The sequence below is a fragment of the Antechinus flavipes genome, chromosome 1 (assembly GCF_016432865.1).
Source record: "Antechinus flavipes isolate AdamAnt ecotype Samford, QLD, Australia chromosome 1, AdamAnt_v2, whole genome shotgun sequence".
Taxonomy (NCBI): Eukaryota; Metazoa; Chordata; class Mammalia; order Dasyuromorphia; family Dasyuridae; genus Antechinus; species Antechinus flavipes.
In genome coordinates this window covers 679,275,030-679,295,924 of record NC_067398.1, presented here as the reverse complement: position 1 = coordinate 679,295,924, position 20,895 = coordinate 679,275,030, and the positions used below count along the sequence as shown (strand labels likewise).

At 41.5% G+C, this 20,895-nt stretch overlaps 1 protein-coding gene across 2 annotated transcripts in view; it reads right to left on the bottom strand.

Moving 5' to 3' along the window:
• LOC127545294 (ceramide synthase 4-like) overlaps positions 1–20,895 on the bottom strand; it is a 54,071-nt gene that overhangs the window by 14,307 nt on the left and 18,869 nt on the right. The window contains exons 1-2 of one of the 2 annotated variants that reach the window (XM_051972466.1): positions 3,514–3,599; positions 1,346–1,519 (exon numbers count right to left, since the gene is read on the bottom strand). In XM_051972466.1, coding sequence (XP_051828426.1) covers positions 1,346–1,519; positions 3,514–3,563 — 224 coding nt within the window. In that variant the 5' untranslated portion in view covers positions 3,564–3,599. Of the gene's footprint in view, positions 1–1,345; positions 1,520–3,513; positions 3,600–20,895 lie in introns of those variants that run through there. The other variant, XM_051972467.1, reaches the window with a different exon arrangement.

Genomic DNA, 20,895 nt, shown 5'->3' with positions numbered 1-20,895 from the left:
GATTGCTTCAATATGTATACTCTCAAATTCTTATAGGCTGGAAAAAATCCGAAGTTATTTAGTCTATCCTATCCTCTCAAATAAATATCAATAATAATGGTGATAACAATAATATTAGCTAGCATTAACATAGGGCTTTAAGGATTACAATGTGATTTATGTTAACTCACTTGATTTTCATAACCACTTAAGAAGTAGATGTAATTATTGACCCCTCATTTTATGGATGGGGACATTGAGATATAGAGTTTAAGTAATTTAACAGCTGGTAATTATCTGAGGGATGATGAGTCTTTCTGACTCCAAGTTCAGTCCCAGCAGGCACCCAGCAATAGCTCAAATGATTTCTTCAGAATCCTTCTGTGCCTTAGTTTTCTGTAATAATTCAATTCAATAAATGTTTGGCTGGATCAGGGAATGTGCATCGCAGTGACTGATAGACAGCAGGGTCTGGTATAAAGATCAGGTTTTTCTGAATAGGTTGGCAAGACTTGAAAGACAAATCTATTCTCTGAGGGCCAACTCTTTGGTGATGAACTTCTTCAACTTTCTCGTGGCCTGGTCTTTGGACAGCATTGCAGCCTGTGCTCAAAGGCCATTCTGGCTCAGGAAGCAAGCCAGAGCTTGCCCTACCCAGTGGGGCAATCTATAAAAACTAAGGGCCACTATCACACTACAGTGAATCACCAGAGAAGGATCTGAATACAACACAGAGCCCTTGTGGACAATCATTAACCTTTTCTTGGAAAGTATTTATCCTCTCCTTATATCAGTTGTAAATTCATGGGCTTCTTTGTTTACATGGCAAACCTTTGTCCATTTCTATATTGGAAGTCAATGAGAAAATAGGATCTTTTTTTATGAAAGTTTTCTTTGAAGTCCCCTGCTGGAATGCACTGATTCCTTTGCTATGGGTACCATGGCTATTTCAAGCTGGCTTGCTGGTCCTGGGGAGGAGCTGTTAGCTCAGGTGAAGAGTTTATTGAAAAGTGATAAACTGCCACTCTTTAAAGATGATCATAGTAGATGATCATCTTTCTTTTGGCCCAGCCAGAGGCTGGGATGAAGACAGGAACCATCAGGGTAAAAATCCTGCTTCAGTATTGCTTTTTCCATAGTAGCCCAGTGAGATCAGCAAAGTGTATAAGAATATTCCCATTTGACAGATGAGAAACAGCCTCCAATGACGAGCCCAAGAAGAGACATGACTTATGAATAAGTTGGTTGTTACACCATGATGGTTGTTGGCAGATATGAACAAGTTTGATTTTTTTGTTTCTTTGCATTTGCTCATAGGTGCCCACATCCCAGGATCAACAAGGAAGGAAGCCCACAGTTGACTTACCTCTCAAAGCCAAATCTGATGACCATTAGAACCAATGCTATGGGAATGGATGCCAGCAGGTCCCTGGGATGAGGGTAGGTGACCCCATCTGAATCTTCCGTGTCAGCCCATGAGTACCCAGGAGGGAACCAGTACTCATCCTTCCAAAACCATTCATACAGGCTGGTCAGCATCCTGGAGGCAAAAAGCCAAGAATTTTACTGGAAACATCCTGAGAGGGAGGGGACACAGCATTGGCAAGGGAGAACAAGTGTGGGTTAATCAAAAACTCTGGTTAACTGAGAGTCAATGTACACGGATCATTGATTTTGGAAACAGAAAATGTCATAGATATCAGGGACCTTGAGGTAAGCCCGATCCTCTTATTTTACAAATGGCAAAATTGAGGCCCTAAGAGAGGAAGGAATTTGTCCAGTCGCATAGTGAATCGGGTGCGCAAATCCGACTCCCTGTCACTGCCACCTCAAGGCCACCAGAGGGGCACTGTGTGGGTGAGCCTTATTAATACACTGGTTGCTGTCTAATCTTCCTTGGCACAAGAGACCCAGGTGTCCCAGACTTTGTCCAGCCCGCTGCCAGCCCCTAGCTCAGTCCAGCTGTGATTTGAACACTGATTGGGGAGGTCACATGGATTGGGGAGGGCTGCTCCCATAAAGGGAAAGAGACCCTAAAACCACAGATATAGGAGAGTCCTTAAAAGACAGAATATCAGAGCCAGAGAAGAGACTTTACAACCTAGAATATCAGAGCTGGGAAGAAACTTAGAAGGGAGATGGTACACTCTCCTGAAGGGGGCTCAAAATCATACATTAGTGACAGAGTACAATTATAAACATTTAGAGCCATAGCTCCGGCTCGGCTCCTGGGGATTGGTTGGTCCAGGGGCCGGTGTCTTTCTCCCTCTGGCTTTCTCCCTCACAAAAGAGGCTCAATTTCTGCTAGGCAGAGGGTCCTTTGAAAAGATAAAAGGCTGATCCCTCCAAGTTTCCCAGATGGGGGATAATCCTCTTGGTGGCCCAGGCTAAAATTAGCTCGGCTGTCTAGGAGAAGGGGCTTAGGGCTTGAGTGATGCTCCCCAGCCCAGGCCAACTCTGAGCAAAGGCCTTCAGATCAAGGAGTGGGGAGGTAAGGGGATGGTGAGTGGTAACAAGGGAGCAATAGTCTCAGGTTCTGCCCTGTGGGGCTTCCCTGAAGGTAGCCAGAGGAAGTGTGCTGAAAAAGTCACCCAGAGATGGAATGTGAAGTCTGCCCACAACCAAGCTCCCCCCTTGCCTTCACTACCTCGACAGCTCACAGCCTTCCTTGACCTAAGCACACTGGGCCCTTCCTGGACTCCTGAAAGCAGTTTTAAGGTCTATCAAGCTCAACCAGGCCCAGGCTTTGCAGCCGATTTCCAATTCTTACTACCTGTGTGATTTTGGACAAATCATTTAATCTCTACCTCAGTTTCCTCATCTGTAAAATGAATGTGTTAGACCTCTAAATCTCTGATTCCATTTGTAAATAAATGGGCCCAGGGAAGCGGGAGGAGAGGCCACAGCAAGCCAGGAGCCCCTTCTCTCTCATGTTTAGTTCAAGAACCAAGTCCCGAAGAGGTACCTCCCATCCAATCTACGCCCCCCCCCCATCCCATTCAAGCTTAACCTTTTTTCCCAGCCCCCTAGCTTCCCTTTAACTCTTTTTAAACAGATTGACAGTCATTTTATTACAGCCCAGCTCAGACAGGTCCTTCTTTGGCAAAACTACTATCCATGGTTCTTCCAGTTCCGTGATTAACTAAACCACTCTCCATAGCATTTTGAGAAGACTTCAGGAAAAATCCTATTTTCCAAGCCTGGCATTCAAACCTTCCACTGCCCAGCTTGAAGGCTCCTTGGCCATCTAAGCCTTAGCCAGATCAAGTCTCCCCACCACAGAGGTTCCTCACTTGAAGGCTTTTGAGCTTTCTGGAATGCCCTCCTCCAAAACTCCCCCATACCCTCCCATCAAGGTCCAGCTCAGGTGCCGCCTCTTCTAGGAAGTCTTCCTGAATTCTCCTGGGCCACAGAAATCTTCCCCATCTCCTCTCTAACGGCCTTACAAACAGAATAGTTTGAATGCAATAGTTGCCCCTCCTCACACACAGTAGGCCCATAATAAGTGTCTGCCTACGGGAATGGGAGGATCACCTGGGTCCAGATGAGGCAGCGGCGGCAGAGAGTGGAGGTACCCTCACCATCCGGAGAGACGGGGCAGCCGGACTCACCCTGGAGATCCTTCCTCTAAAGAGGCTCAGAGGAGGGAGGGCTGGGCTCCAGAGGAGCTCCCTCCCTTTTCAGCCCGTCCTGGCCCCGCCCAGTCCCATCCCCTAGCTCCGCTCAGTCCAGCCCAGCTGGCCCCTGGCCCTGCCCCAGACTTCATCTACCAGCCGCGGCTACCGGAATTCACAAATCAAGGCCCCGGGCCCCAGCTGAAGGTGCCGGGCTGGCAGGCAGCTGCAGCTCTGCCACATGGGGCAATTCGGGTTTCCCCCGGTGAAGTAGGGCTGGGACTCGAAAGCCCTCACCCAGCAGGATCGCTTCACAGACCATTAACTTTGGGAGGAGCTTTGTCGTCAGTTCACACCCTCCAATTTTCTTAGGCTTTCCCACTTGCCTCTATTTCCATCAAGCTGGAGGAACTGAGATGGGGGTGCGGGGCAAAAATGAGTCCAAACTCCTAGACAAAGCCAACAACACTGAGTGTCTCTAAATCTCTCCATAGTCCGGCCTCAGACCTCACCATTCAACAAAAACTGCTTTTCCCAAACTTCTGAAATTTAATATTTTATTTTTCCCAACTGAATGTAAAACACTTTTTAGGATTAATTCAAAATTTTGGGTCCCAAATTCTCTCCCTTTCTCCCTTCTTGAGAAGGCAAACAATTTGGTTATACATGTGCAGTCATGCGAAAAATATTTTCATATTAGTCATGTTGTGAACGGAAACACAGGCCAAAAAAAAAAAAAAAAAACCCATAAAAAAAATTAGTATGCTTTGATCCGCAGTCACTCTATCAGTTCTCTCTCTGGAGATGGATAGCATTTTTCATCATGATTCTTTTGGAATTGTCTCAGGTCACCGTATTGCTGAAAATAGCTAAGTCATTCACAGTTGATCATTGTACAATATTGCTATTACTGTGTACACTGTTCCGGTCTGCTCCCTTCAATCGGCATCATTCATGGAAGTCCAGGTTTTTCTGAGGATTCTGCTCATCATTTTCTAATGGCACGATAGTATTTCATCACAATCAAATACTATAACATGATAATACATATAACATAAAGAACAGCTGTTCCTCAATTGATAAGCATCCCTGCAATCTCCAATTCTTTGCTATCACAAAAAGATTGCTATAAATATTTTTGTACGTATTGCTTTTATAATCTTTGGGATATAGACCTATTGCTGGGTCAAAGGTTTTATAGCCCTTTGGCTTTAATTCTTAATTGTTCTCCAAAATGGAGAGCAAAATGGAAATCATCAATAATACATTAGTGTTTAAATTTTCTCACATCCTCTCCAACATTTGTATTTCCTTTTTCTATCACATTAGTTAATTTGATAGATGTGAGATATAGTATCACAGAGTTGTTTTAATCTCCATTTCTCTAATACTGATTTAGAACATTTTTCATAAACTATAAACAGTTCTGGTTATTTCAACTGAAAACTACCTGTTCAAATTCTTTGACCATTCATTGATTGGGGGATAACATATGCTTATAAATCTGACTCAGTTTTTTGCATATTTGAGAAATGAGACTAGTATCAGAGAAACTTAATGTAAAATTTTTAGCAGTTATGATTATTGTATATTTCCCCATTCATCCTATTTTCTCTTGGTTCATCCTAGTCTCTCTTCTTCCATTCTACTCATCCTCAGAAAGGAATGCTTTCTTTTGAAGCTCCCCCATATCCTCCCATCAAGTCATACTCATCCTGATGGCCACTTCCCTCAATTCACCTTATCAACCTCTTCAATATCAATATCAACCTCTTCTCTTCTTTCTCCCCTTCTTTTCTACTTTTCTGTAGGATAAGATAGATTTCTATACCTAACTGAGTGTGCATGTTCTTAATAAGAGTAAGATTCAAGTTCTTTACCCTCCTTCTCCCCCCATCTTCCCCTCCCTGGCAAAGCTCTTTCCCCACCTCTTTTATATGATATAATTTACTCCATTCTAGCTCTTCTTTCCCCTTCCTCTTTCTTAGCGTTCCCCCCCCCCTTTTTTTTGGATATCATCACAAAAGGTTCAGTCCATATCTATGCCCTCTATGAATACTTCAAACTGCCCTAATAATGCTGAAATAGTTAGGAGTTAACAAGTATCACCTTATCAAGTAGGAAGGTAAATAGTTTGTAAACAATTTAACCTTATTAAGTCCCTTATGATTTTGTTTTCCTGTTTATTTTTTAATACTTCACTGGAATGTGGTTATTTGAAAAGTCAGAATTTAAGCTCTGGTCTTTTCATCACGAAGGTTTGAAAGTTCTCTATTTCACTGAATATCCCTTCCTCCTCACCCAACCCTTCTCCATCTGCCCTTTCCCCCCATGAAAGATTATATTGAGCTTTGCTGAAGAGGTGATTTGGTTGTGATTTTAGTTATTTTCATTCAGTCACTATCTTAGTACCAGCCCTCCTCACCTCTTGACTAGATCAACAGCTTTCTGATTGGTTCTCTGCCTCATTTTTCTTTCCCTTCCTATCCATTTTGAACTCAGCTGCCAGTGATTTTTTTAAAAGTGAAGTTCTGTCCATGTCATCTCTAACATCGCTGTGTGTTCCCACACACACACCCTCAAATTAGATCCAGTGACTCCCTATTAGCTCTAGGATCAAATTAAAACACTCTGGTTGGCTTTTAGGCCCTTTTACAACCTGGGCCCTCCCTACCTTTCCATTTTCCTCAATCCATAATACAGTAATTCCTTCCATATCTTGGGGGTTAAGGGTACTGTACCCCTCCATGATCTGAAAAATCCACACAAAAAAAAACTCCTTTCATACCAGAAAAGAAGTCTGGTATTTTTATTTTTCTTTCATGACATGTTTACAGTATTAAAAAATAACATGGTGGTATTAAGCAGTACTAGAGATATATTTTATGTATTTCTGACTTTCTAAACTTTTTTTTTGCATCATCTGCTAGCCTTCAAGTGTTGTCCTTGACTTCTGCAAAACTCCCAAATTCCTATTTAATTTTTTATGCCAAGCCACAATATATGGAGATCATCATGGGGAAAGTCTAGGTGGGGAAGGGCTAGCTAGTAAACCCACGTAGCCTAAGCTAATGCCTTATTTGGTTGTATACAATTAGAGAAGATTATAGGGAACATAACTATCTTACTAGAGCACTCGGTCCATCTGTGACAAGCCTAAGTGTTAAGAGGATAAAATTGGGTCTCTTCCAATCCAGGCACATTCACTCTGATAACATTAGTTAACTATACTGTCTACCCTTCTTCCCTCCCCAAAGACCTCTGAATCTGTCAAGAAACAATATTGCCCAGGTCTTCATCCCTTTTCTGCTTTTTTACCCCTCTGTCCATGAACCTTTTCCCTCCTCCCTACATGATCTCATTCAGCCACAATGGTTTACTTGGCTGTTCTTCATACAAGATACTTTATCTCCCGACTCCATTCTGGCACTGGCTATCAGCCAGACCTGGAATGCTCTCTTTCTTTATCCTAGAATTTCTGGCTGCCTTCAAGACTCAGCTTTAAGTGAACTTTCTGAGGGAGACTTTTCCCAATTCCTCCACGTTAATACCTTCTCTCTTTCACTTGCACTGGCTGTGTATCTTGAACACAGTTATTTACAATTTGTCTCTACTTCTAGAATATGAGCACTCTTGAGGGCAGGGACATTTATTACCTTTTTTCCCTCCCTGGCACAGTGTTGGAGAATATTTGCATAGGGCTGGCACATAATAGGATATTTTCATAATATATGGCAGAGAGTAAGTACTTAACAAATGTTTGTTAATTAATTCCTAGCTCTAATTAGTGGTATTGTGCAGGATTTCTTAAACTTTTTTCCACCCTGACTGCTTTTCACCTGAGAAATTTTGACATGACCCAAGACTAGGTATACATATTATTTACTGAATAAACCATAATTTCATAACCCCTACATTCAGTTATGAGACCCCATATAGGGTCATGACCCACAGTTTAAGAAGCTTTGGTATAGTGGGTAGAGCATTGGATTTTGAAGCAGGAGGAGTTGGCTTCAAATCCATTCTTACTAGCTAGGTGAGTCATTTTACTGCTCCCTACCTGTTTCCTAAACTGTAAAATTGGGATAATAACACAGCACCCATTTTCTAAGTTTGTTGTGAAGATCAAATGAGAACATATTTGCAAAGTCCTTAGCACAGTGGCTTGTATACACAATATGTGTTTAATTGTCTGTTTTCTTCCTCCCTTTATTCCACCCTTCTCTATCCTCTGTCCCTGAGTAAGATGCCACATATATACCAAAGGTTGAATGACTATTGTAGCATCTTTTTTCCTAATCTTCGGGCCTGAAGTCTCTGCTCTCCAATCCAAGCTCCAGAGACTGCCAAAGTGACACCATCTCCCTATGCTCTTCTTAAGAAATTTCAGCAAAAGTCAGCAGTCTTTAGGATTAGCTAGAAACTCTCAGTACTGAAAAGCTTTCATAACCTGATTAGAATTACCTACTTTTCCAACCTTATTGCATATTCATTATTGTTTAGTCATTTAAATCATCATTCACGATCCCATTTGGGGTTTTCTTGGTAAAATACTGGAATGGTTTGCTTCTCTAGTTTATTTTACAGATAAGGAAACTGAGGCAAACAAGGTGAAGTGACTCGCCTAGGGTCACATGTCTGAGGTCGAAGTTGAACTCAATTAATTCTTCCTGACTCTAGACTTGGCATTTTACCCATTGTGCCACCTAACTGGCCATATTTCTCTTACAGACCAAACAAATTGGCCTTGTCATTAGTTCTCACACAAATATCCTCTATTTTTCATTTCCAGCCTATGTCCTTGCTATTCTTTTCTGTATGAAATGCCCCTCCCAGTTCATCTCTGGCTCTCAGAATTCTTTTGTTTCTTTCAAAATTCTGCTCAAGAGCCATTTTCTACATGAAATATTTCTGGAGTTCTCCTTGAGCTAATTAATGTCTCCCCTTCAAATTATCTTTTATGTGTTTTATTTTTAATTACATTTTTCCTTTGTTATTGTAAATTCAAACATTTCTCTCACATACAAGCATTTCAAGACCCAAAAAACTAATGAAGATTGCTTTAAAAATTGGAATTTTAACAAAGTAGTAGCAAAGCGACTCTTTTTGTGTTCTTTTCCATTTTTTTTTCCATGTCATATTTTAGTACGTATTCTAAGAATAAACATATTAAGAGCTTAAGATCACAGCCTACACGGCTGGAAGGGAATTCAGAGGCTATCTGGTCTAATTTCATTTTTTAGGTAAGAAAACTGAGATATGGAAACAAAGTTACTTGTTCAATATCATGTATTTAATAGGGAATAGGCACTTCCCACCCTGAAGACTACATCTGGAGGCTAGAAACTGTTTCATTTTTACTGTTACTGTTAGATGTTTACTCCAGCATCTGGCATGTGGTTAGTGCTTAATAAACGTTTGATTGGATCAATGAGGAGCACAAGGTAGAAGATGAGGGTGAGAAATATTGGTACAAATCAGAGAAGCTTGGGGAATGACAGAATTAGCACTTTTTCTTTGCTTTTCCTTCTTACAATAACTATAGCATGGAGACTAGGGGTAAAGAAAGAGCTGTTCAGAGCAAAGGAGAAAGGTGGAGAAGGGAAAACTCGGTCCTAGCTTAGTACTATGTAAACTTGGATAAGTCCCTTTACCAATCTGGGTCTCAGTTTCCCCATCTGTAAAATGAGAAGATTGGACTTAACAGTCCTTAAGGATCCTTCCAGCTTTCATGGTCTGTGAGTTGATAAAATTGAGCGAGACTCACCATGTAAAACACATAGCCCCACCCCCAACTTCACTTCCTCTATCCTTGGTCCTGTCTGCTGCCAACCACCAAGAGGAAGTACAGAAATGGTGCAGCCTTCCTCTTACATTCATGTCCTTTGCCTCTGATAGCCACTGATAAACAGAAGTGCTGGGGGAAGGGCTTGGAGAGCACTTATTCCAAGCCTAGAGACTGCTGTAGCTCCCCAGGCTGGATAAATTAGAGGGGATGATTTAAGGATAAATATTAAGTATAAAGTAAATGGCAGGCAGTATAGTGCAGTGGATAGAGGTCCCTTTAGAGCTAGGAAAACCATAGTTTAAATCCTGCCTCTGATAGATACTGGCCGTGTTACCCTAAGCAAATGACTACCTTTTGTAGGATCAAGACAGCCCTTCAAATATGAGTTGAATAGAAGGTGACTTAATGGAGAAAAAGCTCTAAGAAATCATAGGTTTAATCCCTATCCTGAAATGTAGTCTTACACTTAGATTTTTTTGAAAAATCAAGTACAAGATGGGGGAGACTGTGGCCATAAAAATCATTGTCCAAGTTCTCCATGGGCCTCAGTTTCCTCAAATATCAAATGAGGAAGCTGGATTGGATGGCCTCTGGGCCATCTCTTTCCAATTCTAGATCTGTGATCCACGTGGGATCTGAGGGTACATTAAGAGAAACTTACAGGAAGAAGCAGATAGTACCTTTCATAGTCTTTGGATACAGTCAAATCACAATTAAGAGCATAATGTTCATTCCCAGGTGGCCACAGTTTGAGAACAATATGGCTGGAGGGATGACTTGCAGTTCATTCCATCTGAGACTACATGGAGTGAAATGGGGATGTTTTTAGCCTGGAAAAGAAACCCCCCCCTTTGAGGGGAGATTCGTGTGTGTGTGTGTGTGTGTGTGCAAACAGGCTTCCTCTCTTCGAGTAAGTGAAGCATTAGGTAGAAGAGAAGAGAGAACTAAGAAGGGATGAACATCTTAAGAGTGACAGACTTAAGGCTTGACTAAGGATGAACCTCCTGATGAGAACTGGCCCAAGCCCAAAGTAGAAAAGGATTCCTCTGGAGGTCTTTGAGCACCAGCTTGATGATACATTGAGAAAGGGGCTCATGGTAAGCTCCAGATTGTATCAGAATAGTCTCTGAAGGGCTTTTACACTCTGATATCCTGGATTCCTGGAGGAAGGAGGGAAAGAGAGAAACGCAGTCTATCAGGAAGATTCCAGGTGAATTCTCTGGGTAAGGATCACTAATAGCTTTGGCTGTCCTGGGGAAGACCTATCCCATAGGAATTCTTAGGATTTAGGAATAGAGCTTAGAAATCTCCTGATCACTTGACAGATGAGGAAACTGAGGCTGGCAGAATTACATGGAAAGCATCACAATTACTAAGAAGAGCTGACTAAAACACAGGTCCTCTGATGCTAAATCCAATACTCTTTCTATTTGAAACTGAGGTTGGAAGGATCATTAGTTAAGAAGCCTTAGCAGCTATTTAGGGACTCTATCCTTTTTGACAGATGATGGAAGGGGCCCACAGAGGCCAATTGCCTCACTTAAGATCACAAAAGGGGTAAGTAGAAGAGGATTTGAATACAAATCCTCTCTCTCCTAAACTCTTTGAACTCTTCCAATATTGCCTCCTCCCTGAAGGCCTCCTTCTAAATTCTCTTTGTCTTCTTTAAGGGTAACTTAACAAGCCACAACTGCTTTACTGTTGATTCCCTTCTCCACCCAGGTCCAATGGATTCAAGTGTCAATTTTCCCCTACCTCTCTTTCCCCATCTGTTTAGCAAGCAGTGCCTGGTAAAACTAATTCCAACGATGAGTTGGCAGCTGCCATGGAGAGCTTAGCCCCTTCTTTAGAAATGCTGGCACCACCTCCTGGAATAGGGTTCCTTTGTAAGGTAACCCCTGGGTATTGCCAACTGGGTTCTCCTAAATAAAGTGGCTGTACTGTAAACATGACTGCAAGTACCCAATGCACCAATCTAGGGCAAGCAGAAGAAAAAGGCACCTTCAATTCAACTTTCAATTCAAATTCTTACTTAGGAGGAGAAAAAAAAAAACAAAAACCAAGAGACATTTTAAACTATACGGCCCTATGATGGATCACAGAGCCTGGGAGTGTTAATACCAAGGGAGGGAGAAAAGAGCTCATCAGTGGATAGAGGGAGGACACTCGCACTATTTGGTATCAAATTCAATTGTTTCCATCTGCAGAAGGAGTTACTTTTCAAAATACTAAATTTTGGTGCCCTAGGGCAAAGTACTGATTACCAGGCTTTAGTTATAGCTCTGGGCTAGACCAAGTAACCATTGAAGAAGGTTTGATGGGAAAAAAAGACCTAAATCGCAGAATGCTTCTTATTAGCTGTGTGACATTAGACAGCTAATCTATATCTCTGGGATTCACTTTTCCCACCAGCAAACAGATGGTTTGTACCAAGTGGTTTTTAACCTTCAAAATACCATTTGACATTCAATGACTTTATGGCTTAAAATGTCTGAGGAGACGAAAGGTAACCGCCTGCTATGGGTGCAAAGTCAATGTGGATGTGTGTAAGGGCAGGAAGAAAATGGAATTGGGACTCAACAATGGGAGGATCCCTGGGAAACTTTCCAATTTAGAGTATAAGCTCATTGAAGGAAAGAACTGCTCATCTCCATCAGCACTTGACATGGTACCTAACACACAGGCACACAATAAATGCTCATGGAACTGAATTAGAGCTGAATTTGTTTTCTCCGTCCACCAGTAGGCTACACAGGTCCACAGACCAGGCATTTTCTAGAAGTCATTACCTCCTAATCATTGATAGTGTACTGAATTCATCCCCTTATCCCACTAGTACCCAAGCCCCAGAGGACCTTGGAACCACTGGACCACTCATCCAGTTAGTTTCTGCATGTCATTAGGATAGCCATTATATTGTCTTAGTAAGTATGGAAGGGAAGAAGGGAAGGAGATTGATTGAGCCTGGATCTAAGGAAGGATCAGCTAGGGAGACTGAGGAAGAAGCTCCAGGTTTTTACTTGGACAATAGAATAAAAAACAGGATACCATCACAGCTTACCACTGATTGCTAGCTAGTAAATAGTCTGGGTCCATAGCCCTTTTCCTTGTGTGGGGTAGTGACTGTCAAGAAGGATTGGCAGAAGAGGGTAACAGGAGGTAGAGGAGGAAGAGAAAGTGGGGAAAGCAGACATGAAGGGGAGAGTGCCAACCGAGGGAAGAGAGAGGATTCCTTTCCCCATTTAGTCAGACACTGAGAGATCAGGGCTGATTGGAACAAGTATTCTGACCCAAGTCCTTGGGCATTCAAGAGCCTCTGGTTTCTAAAAGGAGGACATAGTGGCCCCATATCGTGCTCCTCTCATGGAAAGGAATAGCCTCAAATGTCACCACTTTCAGGATGACACCCGTCTGTCCTGAAGCAGAAATAGAAAAGGCTCAGCTTTTTTTCTAGCGGCAAGCTCATAAGGCAAGGGGAGTGGGTGGTTTACCAGTGAAATAATCTTCTGGGCCAGAGGAGCATCTCACCCCCACTCCAGGTGAGGCTCAAAAAGCCACCATTACAAAACATAAAAGCGACTGACCCTCTTTAGGATACCAAAATATAGTTACACACAGATAGCACTCATTCTGTAGCCGAGGAATCAAATGGGGTGACCTGGCCAGTTTGTGGCTGAGGCAAGACTCTGACTCTTGAGGTCAGGTTGCTGAATTACTGCAGTTTTCTATTAGGGAGCTCCCCCTGCTAATGGTCACAGGGCTGGTTCTGCCCTCTTTCCCCTCTCTTCAAATAACTGAAATTTACCAGTCAACATTATCTCAATGGATTCTCACCATGAACACAAGAAGACAAGTGCTACAGGTATTATTACTTCCATTTCACAGATGAGGAAGCTGAGGTTTCAAAGGCTTGAATGGTTTATCCATTGTTGTACAACTAGGAAGCACCAGAGACAGGATTTGAACCCCAGATCACACCCGGCTGTACTTCCACAGTTCTGCCCACTCGAGTTGTCCCAAAATCCCAGGGGAGGGATAAGGCTTTGAACTAGTCTTATTTATAGGATATGGAATGCCAGAGTTGGGATGATCCTTAGAACCCAGGATGTCGAGGCAAGGATCTTGGGTGGATATCCAAGATTCCATTATACCAGAAGACTAATCACTAAGACCTCTACGGGACAGTTCCAGATCTTCCCAGAGAACAGGCGCACTCTAGGCTGGGAATTCATTTATTTCTTCTTTCAGGTAGGTATTTGCTCCCTACCATCTCCTGCCATCTTCCCTAGCGGCAGCTAGGTGGCGCAATGGATAAAGAGAATTAGGCTCCATGCCAGGAAAACCAGAGTTCCAATGGATTAGACCCTTACAAACAGTGTAGTCTTAGACAATTCATTTAATTTAATTGCCTCAGTTTCTTCAGTTGTAAAATGGGAACAATAATGGCACTTACCTCCAAGGGTTGATGTGGATATCCAATAAGATAATATTGTAAAAAAAAAAAAAAAAAACTCTTAGCACTGTGTCTGGCACATAATAGGGTTATTTCTATCTGGAGCAGCCCTTTCTGTAGTCACAAGGAACCAGGAACTGAGTGGATGTCCATCAATGGCTGAATAAGTCATGCTATATGGAGGTAATGGAATATTATTGTTCTATAAGAAAAGATGAGCAGCCTGATTTCAGGAAGGCCTGGAGAGACTTAAATGAACTGATGCTAAGTGAAGTGAGCAGAACCAAGAAAACATGGTACACAGCCACAAGATTATGTGATCATCAATCACATGATTGGACTATGATGGACTTGGCTCTTTTCAGCGGTGAGGTGATTTGGGCCAGTTCCAATAGACTTGTTTTTTGTTTTTTTTAATAACTTTTTATTGACAGAACCCATGCCAGGGTAATTTTTTACAGCATTATCCCTTGTACTCATTTCTGTTCCGATTTTTCCCCTCCCCCAGATGGCAAACAGTCCTATCTACACATGTTGAATATATCACAGTATATCCTGGATACAATATACGTGTGCAGAACTGAAAAGTTCTCTTGTTGCACAAAAAGAATTGGATTCAGAAGGTAAAAATAACCCGGGAAGAAAAACAAAAATGCAAGCAGTTTACATTCATTTCCCAGTGTTTTTTCTTTGGGTGTAGCTGCATCTGTCCATCATTGATCAGTTGGAATTGAGTTAGATCTCTTTGTCAAAGAGATCCACTTCCATCAGAATACATCCTCATACAGTATCGTTGTTGAGGTATATAATGATCTCCTGGTTCTGCTCATTTCACTCAGCATCAGTTCATGTAAGTCTCGCCAGTCCTCTCTGTATTCATCCTGCTGGTCATTTCTTATCCAATAGACTTGTAATGGAGAGAGCCATCTGCATCCACAGAGAGTACTATGGGGACTGAGTATGGATCAAAGAATAGTATTTTCACTTTTTGTTGTTGTTATTTGTTTGCTTTTTTTCCCCCTTTTGAGCTGATTTTTTTTTTGCACAACATGAAGAATATGGAAATATGTTTAGAAGAATTGTGCATGTTTTAACCTATATCGAATGGCTTGCTATCTTGGAGAGGGGGTGGAGAAGAGGGAAGGAAGAGGAAAAAAGCTTATTTCTTTCTCTTCTTGTCATGACTAAAAAAGGTCAGGGATGGGGCAAAAGAGAGCAAAATGACAGCCTTACTTAGCTTATCCAGAGGAATTAAGACTGAGAAGAGAGAATGGCAAATGTCAAAAAAAGATAGTAAGGGGTAAATAAATGGAACAGTAAAGAGAGCACTGGCCTTAGAATCAGGAGAACCTGAGAACAAATTTGGCCTTGGATGCTTGACACTCACTAGCTGTATGAACCTGAACAAATCACTTAACCCCAATTGCCTCACCAAAGAAACAACAACAAAACCCCGCAAAGATACTAGGCACAGGACTCAGAATGGGGCTGGGTCTCTATGCACTGGGGAATAGAGGGATTGGAGAGGGAGAGAATAGAGATCAGTGTTAAGGTTGGTGTAACCATCCTGTGGAGAGGCTTCAAGTAGGCTGGAGGGCTATGTAAAGGAAAGAAAAGGATGGGTTGGAGGTAATTGACAGAACTAGACTGACCAGGACTTGGTGACTATTTGTAGGAGGGGAAAGAGTTGAGAATGATTCTTTTTTTTTTTTTAAACTTTTTATTGACAGAACCCATGCCAGGGTACTTTTTTATAGTATTATCCCTTGCACTTACTTTTGTTCCGATTTTTCCCCTCCCTTCCTCCACCCCTCCCCCAGATGGCAAGCAGTCCTTTACATGTTGAATAGGTTACAGTATATCCTAGATACAATATATGTGTGCAGAACTGAACAGTTCTCTTGTTGCACAGGGAGAATTGGATTCAGAAGATATAAATAACCCAAGAAGAAAAACAGAAATGCAGTTTATATTCATTTCCCAGTGTTCTTTCTTTGGGTGTAGCTGCTTCTGTCCATCCTTGATCAATTGAAACTAAATTAGCTCTTTTTATCGAAGAGATCCACTTCCATCAGAATACATCCTCAAACAGTATCATTGTTGAGGTATATAATGATCTCCTGGTTTTGCTCATTTCACTTAGCATCAGTTCATGTAAGTCTCGCCAGTCCTCTCTGTATTCATCCTGCTGGTCATTTCTTACAGAACAATAATATTCCATAACATTCATATACCACAATTTACTCAACCATTCTCCAACTGATGGGCATCCATTCATTTTCCAGCTTCTAGCCACTACAAACAGGGAGAATGACTCTTAAGAGTCATGATGAATAATGGGGACCAATGACAGAAACAAGAAGCTTTGTTGAGGGGGAGGACAGGTTTCAGTAGATGATGAATCTGGATTTAGACACGTTGAGTCTGAGAATGCCATGGGCCTTCAGATTTAAGAGGCATTATTATCACAGAGGGAAGAAGTGGAGCTGTGGGAGGTGATGAGCTCACTGTGGATCATAAGGTCATGGTCTAGAGCAGTGGTCCTCAAACTTTTAAAATAGGGGCCAGTTCACTGTCCTTCAGACTGTTGGAGGGCTGGACTATAGTAAAAACAAAAACTTTGTTTTGTGGGCCTTTAAAAAAAGAAACTTCATAGCCCTGGGTGAGGGGGATAAACGTCCTCAGCTGCCACATCTGGCCCGTGGGCCGTAGTCTGAGAAGCCCTGATAGAGTTAGAAAGGATCTCAGAGGCTCTCTGGCCCAAGCCCCTCATTTTATTTCATTTCATTTTTTGGAGGCAATCAGGGTCAGAAAGCTTGTTAGTGTCTAAGGCCAGATTTGCACTCAGGTCTATTGCATCCCCCAGCTGCCCCAATTCCCTCATTTTATAGATGAGGAAACTGAGGCTGGAGTGGTGAGGCAGCATAAGTAATAATTACCACCAGTGGGATTCAAATGCAGATTCTTTGATTCCAGAGTCAAGCAGTATTCCTCCTACTATAAGAACATGGGGAGGGGGGGAAGAGCATAAAAGGCTGAGAACAGAGCCCTAGAAAATAGCTAAATCATGGGATCAGTAGGTAGGAGAAGGAACAAGAGGAGACAGAGATAGAACAGATAGATAGAAGATAGACAAAGCTATCAGAGAGATTGGAGAACTAGAGAGAATGGTGTGTTGAAGTCAAGGGAGTAGGAGACCTGAGTGCCAATCCTCACTCAACTAATAACTTTTTGGCTTTTGAGGAGTCCCTTCCCCAGTGACCCTAGGCTTATTCTTCTTAAAAATAAGGGAGCTAGAGGTTATTATTTCCCATGACTCTCCTAGTTTTTCTGTCCTCTGAATCAGTTCCAAAAGCATGATGAATGTGGAAAGACAGCCAACCAATTTATGCCCTATAATTCCTTCAAATTCAAACAGCAGTCTTTGTTTATCAAAGTCTCTATCTTGAAACCCTGACAGTATTCTTCAGGCTTTTAGAGGGCCTTCTCTTTAATGTCCCACCCTCATCACCTCATTCCTGCAAGAGCCTTCCAATGGTCTGCCTGCCTCAAGTCTCTCCCCATTCTAGTCAGCTGTCAGTAATTTTTCTAAAGCACCAGTCTGATTAAGTCATTCCTATGCTGATTATGAATTGTAGTGGCTCCCTAATGTCTCCAGGATCAAATACAGAATCCATAGCTTATTGATCAAAGCCCTTCATAGACTAGTTCCTTCTCCCTTGCCAATTTTCGTATACCTTATATATATTCCCATTCTATCTCCATACATCCTTCAAAGCAGTGACACTGGCCTCTGACCCTCACACAAGATACTCCACTCTTGCCTCTTGGGCATTTTTATTTGCTGTCCCTAAATCTGGAATCTAGGTTTCCTTCAAGTTCTAGCTCAACTCTTACCTTCTAGAAGCCTTCCTCAATCCCTCATAATTCTGAGCCTTCCCTTCCTTATTTCCTATTTGTTATTTCTATAACTGTTTTGTACCTCTGTCCTTGCTTCTTATCTTCCTCATGAGACTGTAAGTTCCCTGGGAGCAAAAACTCTCCTATGCCTTTTTTTTTTTTTTTTTTTTTTTGTATGTGTGTATGTTCTAACAACTTAGCCCAATGCCAGGCAGACCATAGGTACTTATATTGGAAGAAATAGTTAATTTTTATTTGATAATATATTATGTTATAATACAGCATGTATTATACTACATCTCACTATAAATAATATAATAAAAATAAAAAACATTTTTACACAAATAAATTTAATGATGCTGGACAAATTATTTAATCCAAATGCCTCAGTTTTCTCATTTGTAAAATAAGCTGGGTAGACTTAATGGTTTCCAAGGTCCTTTCCAATTCTAATTCCATTATCTTATGACCTGGGTTAAAATCCTGGCTCTGCCTTTGACTATCTGTGTGATCTTGGGGCAGGGTTACTTAACCAAAAGGTCTTTTATTCATCTGGAATGATTTTGGGTGGAAATGAAGGGGTTCAGCTGACTCATTCTCTCCTCATCCCTCAGACTTCCTGGGTTTCTATCTAACGTCCTAAAATCCAGCTGAAGTATAAGGGAAGCTTGGCTGGTTGTAGGTTTATAAACTGATCTTCAGTGAACTATCACTATCCTATTAAAGACAGGTTATGTTTAGGAAGACCTTCATCTCCCTTCTCTATTTATCCTCTTTTCATTCTTTTCTCCCTCCATCCCTCTGCAACTCTCCACTGCTCAACTCTTCACTCTCCTATCTACAGATCATTTGTAGTCAAATAGTAGAGAAAATCTAGGAAGCTTGGAAGCCCAACCTAAAAATCAATAGCTTCTTTCAGGGATTTCTGCTTTTCGGGTTCTTCTCCCATGCCTAACAGAACTGTCTACTCTATCCTGCACTGACTCCCAGATATGCCAGGAAGAAAGGCCAGGAGGAATCTGGGCTCTGCATTCCCATCCAACATGTAAAAGCCAGCCCCTCTCTTTTCCTGGCTTGTCAAGGATTCAGGCTACGTTGTTTTAATTATAGTCTCTTCTGATCCTTTGGAGTTCCTGGAGCAATCTGTATTTCCTGGAAATCCATTAGCTAGTAGCAGAATTAGGACTTGAAGCAAGATTTCCTGACCAAATTTGTACTATATGAAACCGGGGGACACAGGATCCATCTTCCAGTAATCCCACAACAGATTCTTGGAATAGTTGGAGAAACTGAGACCCATTGAACTTAAGTCACCTAGCTATTCAAAATTCCTTTGATTTTATTAAGCTTTATTCTCTCCCCCCCCCCCCGACTCTCTCTCTCTCTCTCTCATTTTCTTCCTCATAAAATCCTGAAGGAGGAAAATTAAAGGTTGTGTGTGGAGGGACACCCATCCCAAATAAGTTTTTTTCCTCCCTAATAAAGCATAACCTTTCAGAGCTCCATCTCTCTTTTTTTCTCTATGAGATTAAATTTGCTTCCTTGCATTAGACTCTCTAATCCATCTTCCTTGCTATCCATACTTTATGTACTTTCTTAAAGAGTTTGCCTCCTGTAAATAATTGCTAGTCTTCCTTTATAATAACCACCCTAAAAAATATCTAGCCTGGCATATAGACGTAGCTAATAGTTTCTTCCTTCCTGTTTTCAGCTGAAAATCTCTTTGATTAGATTTGTAAAGCCCCAGACAAATCTACTTTTACTAGTCCTCTTTGGGTACATTTCATGCTTTCTCAGGAGCTTATCAGTTTCATATTTTAAGTCATAGTCATAAGATAATAGATCTAGAGTTGAAAGGCCCCTAAGAGGTCACCAAGACCGACTCTTTCATTTTACAGATGAGGAAACCGAGACGAATGCCATTCTCAGAAATGATGTTTTTCATCCGCTATAAATATGCATTTCATTTCCAAAGCCTTTGCTGTCAATGGACAGCAGTGATGAAAACATTGCCTAAGATAGCTACAGCTTCTTGCTCAAGACTTCATCATCTTTGGCAATGCTTTCTAAATTCCTTCTGGCAAGGAATTTGTGCCCACACAAATCATCTGAAATAGGTGGTAGTCATCCTGCTTGATTAAGGCTTGAGAGTTATTCTCTCATGTCTTAGCTACATTCCCAGGAAAGTCAGCTGACAAATAGCTACCTCTGTATCTCTCATCAGAGGGTTGGCAAACACTACCACTCATCTCTTTTTCCTCTCACCCTTCCATTGGATGATCTCACACCTGACAGGACCTCTTGGAGTATAAGCAGCTACTTCCTCAGGAAGAATCTCAGTTTTTAGCTCCCAACTAACTCCCAGTTTTTTTTTTTTTTTTTAGCTCCAACTGTTCTGTTGTACATCTTCCCCCCCTCTCTCTATTTTGTGACATTCTTCTATGCTTCAACCTTCTAACCTCAGTCAGGATCTCCTCTGCCTTCTCAGATTAGTACTCACACTGAAGCCCCTGTTTACACCCTTTAAAGAGGGTGAAGTTCCCCTCTTTAAATAAAAGGAATTAATTAATAATTAATTAAATAAAATGAATTAATTCCTTTCTGGATAGTCTAGAAAATGGAAAAGCATTCTTCTAGCCCCACTACTTTGTAGGATTATGGACTTAGAACTGTAAGAGACCTCATAGATATCTAGTACAACTTTCCCAGATGATAGATCATGATATTTAGATATGGGGAGAGTATCAGCTTATTTATGGAAGTTCCTATTGTATGTCAGGAACTGTGCTAAGTGCTAGGATTACAAAAAATACAGTATGATATGGTGATTTCTCTGACCTTAGCCACACACTTTCTTTTCTGGGAAGGAAATTGATTTATACTTTTTTCTTTTTTTTTTTTTCCTGAGGCAGTTGGAGTTAAGTGACTTAGCCCTGGTCACACAGCTAGAAAGTGTTAAGTATCTGAAACCAAATTTGAACTCAGGTTCTCCTGACTTCAGAGCTGGTGCTCTATCTACTGTGCCACTACCTGCCCCTGGTTTTAAGTCATTGGCAGAAGGCTGTGACAGAAATAAAAGCAATATGGAATCACTGTAGATTGTTTTTTGCTTTGGGCAAATGAGTTTTTAGTCCTTATCTTTCTATGAGCTACCATGGACA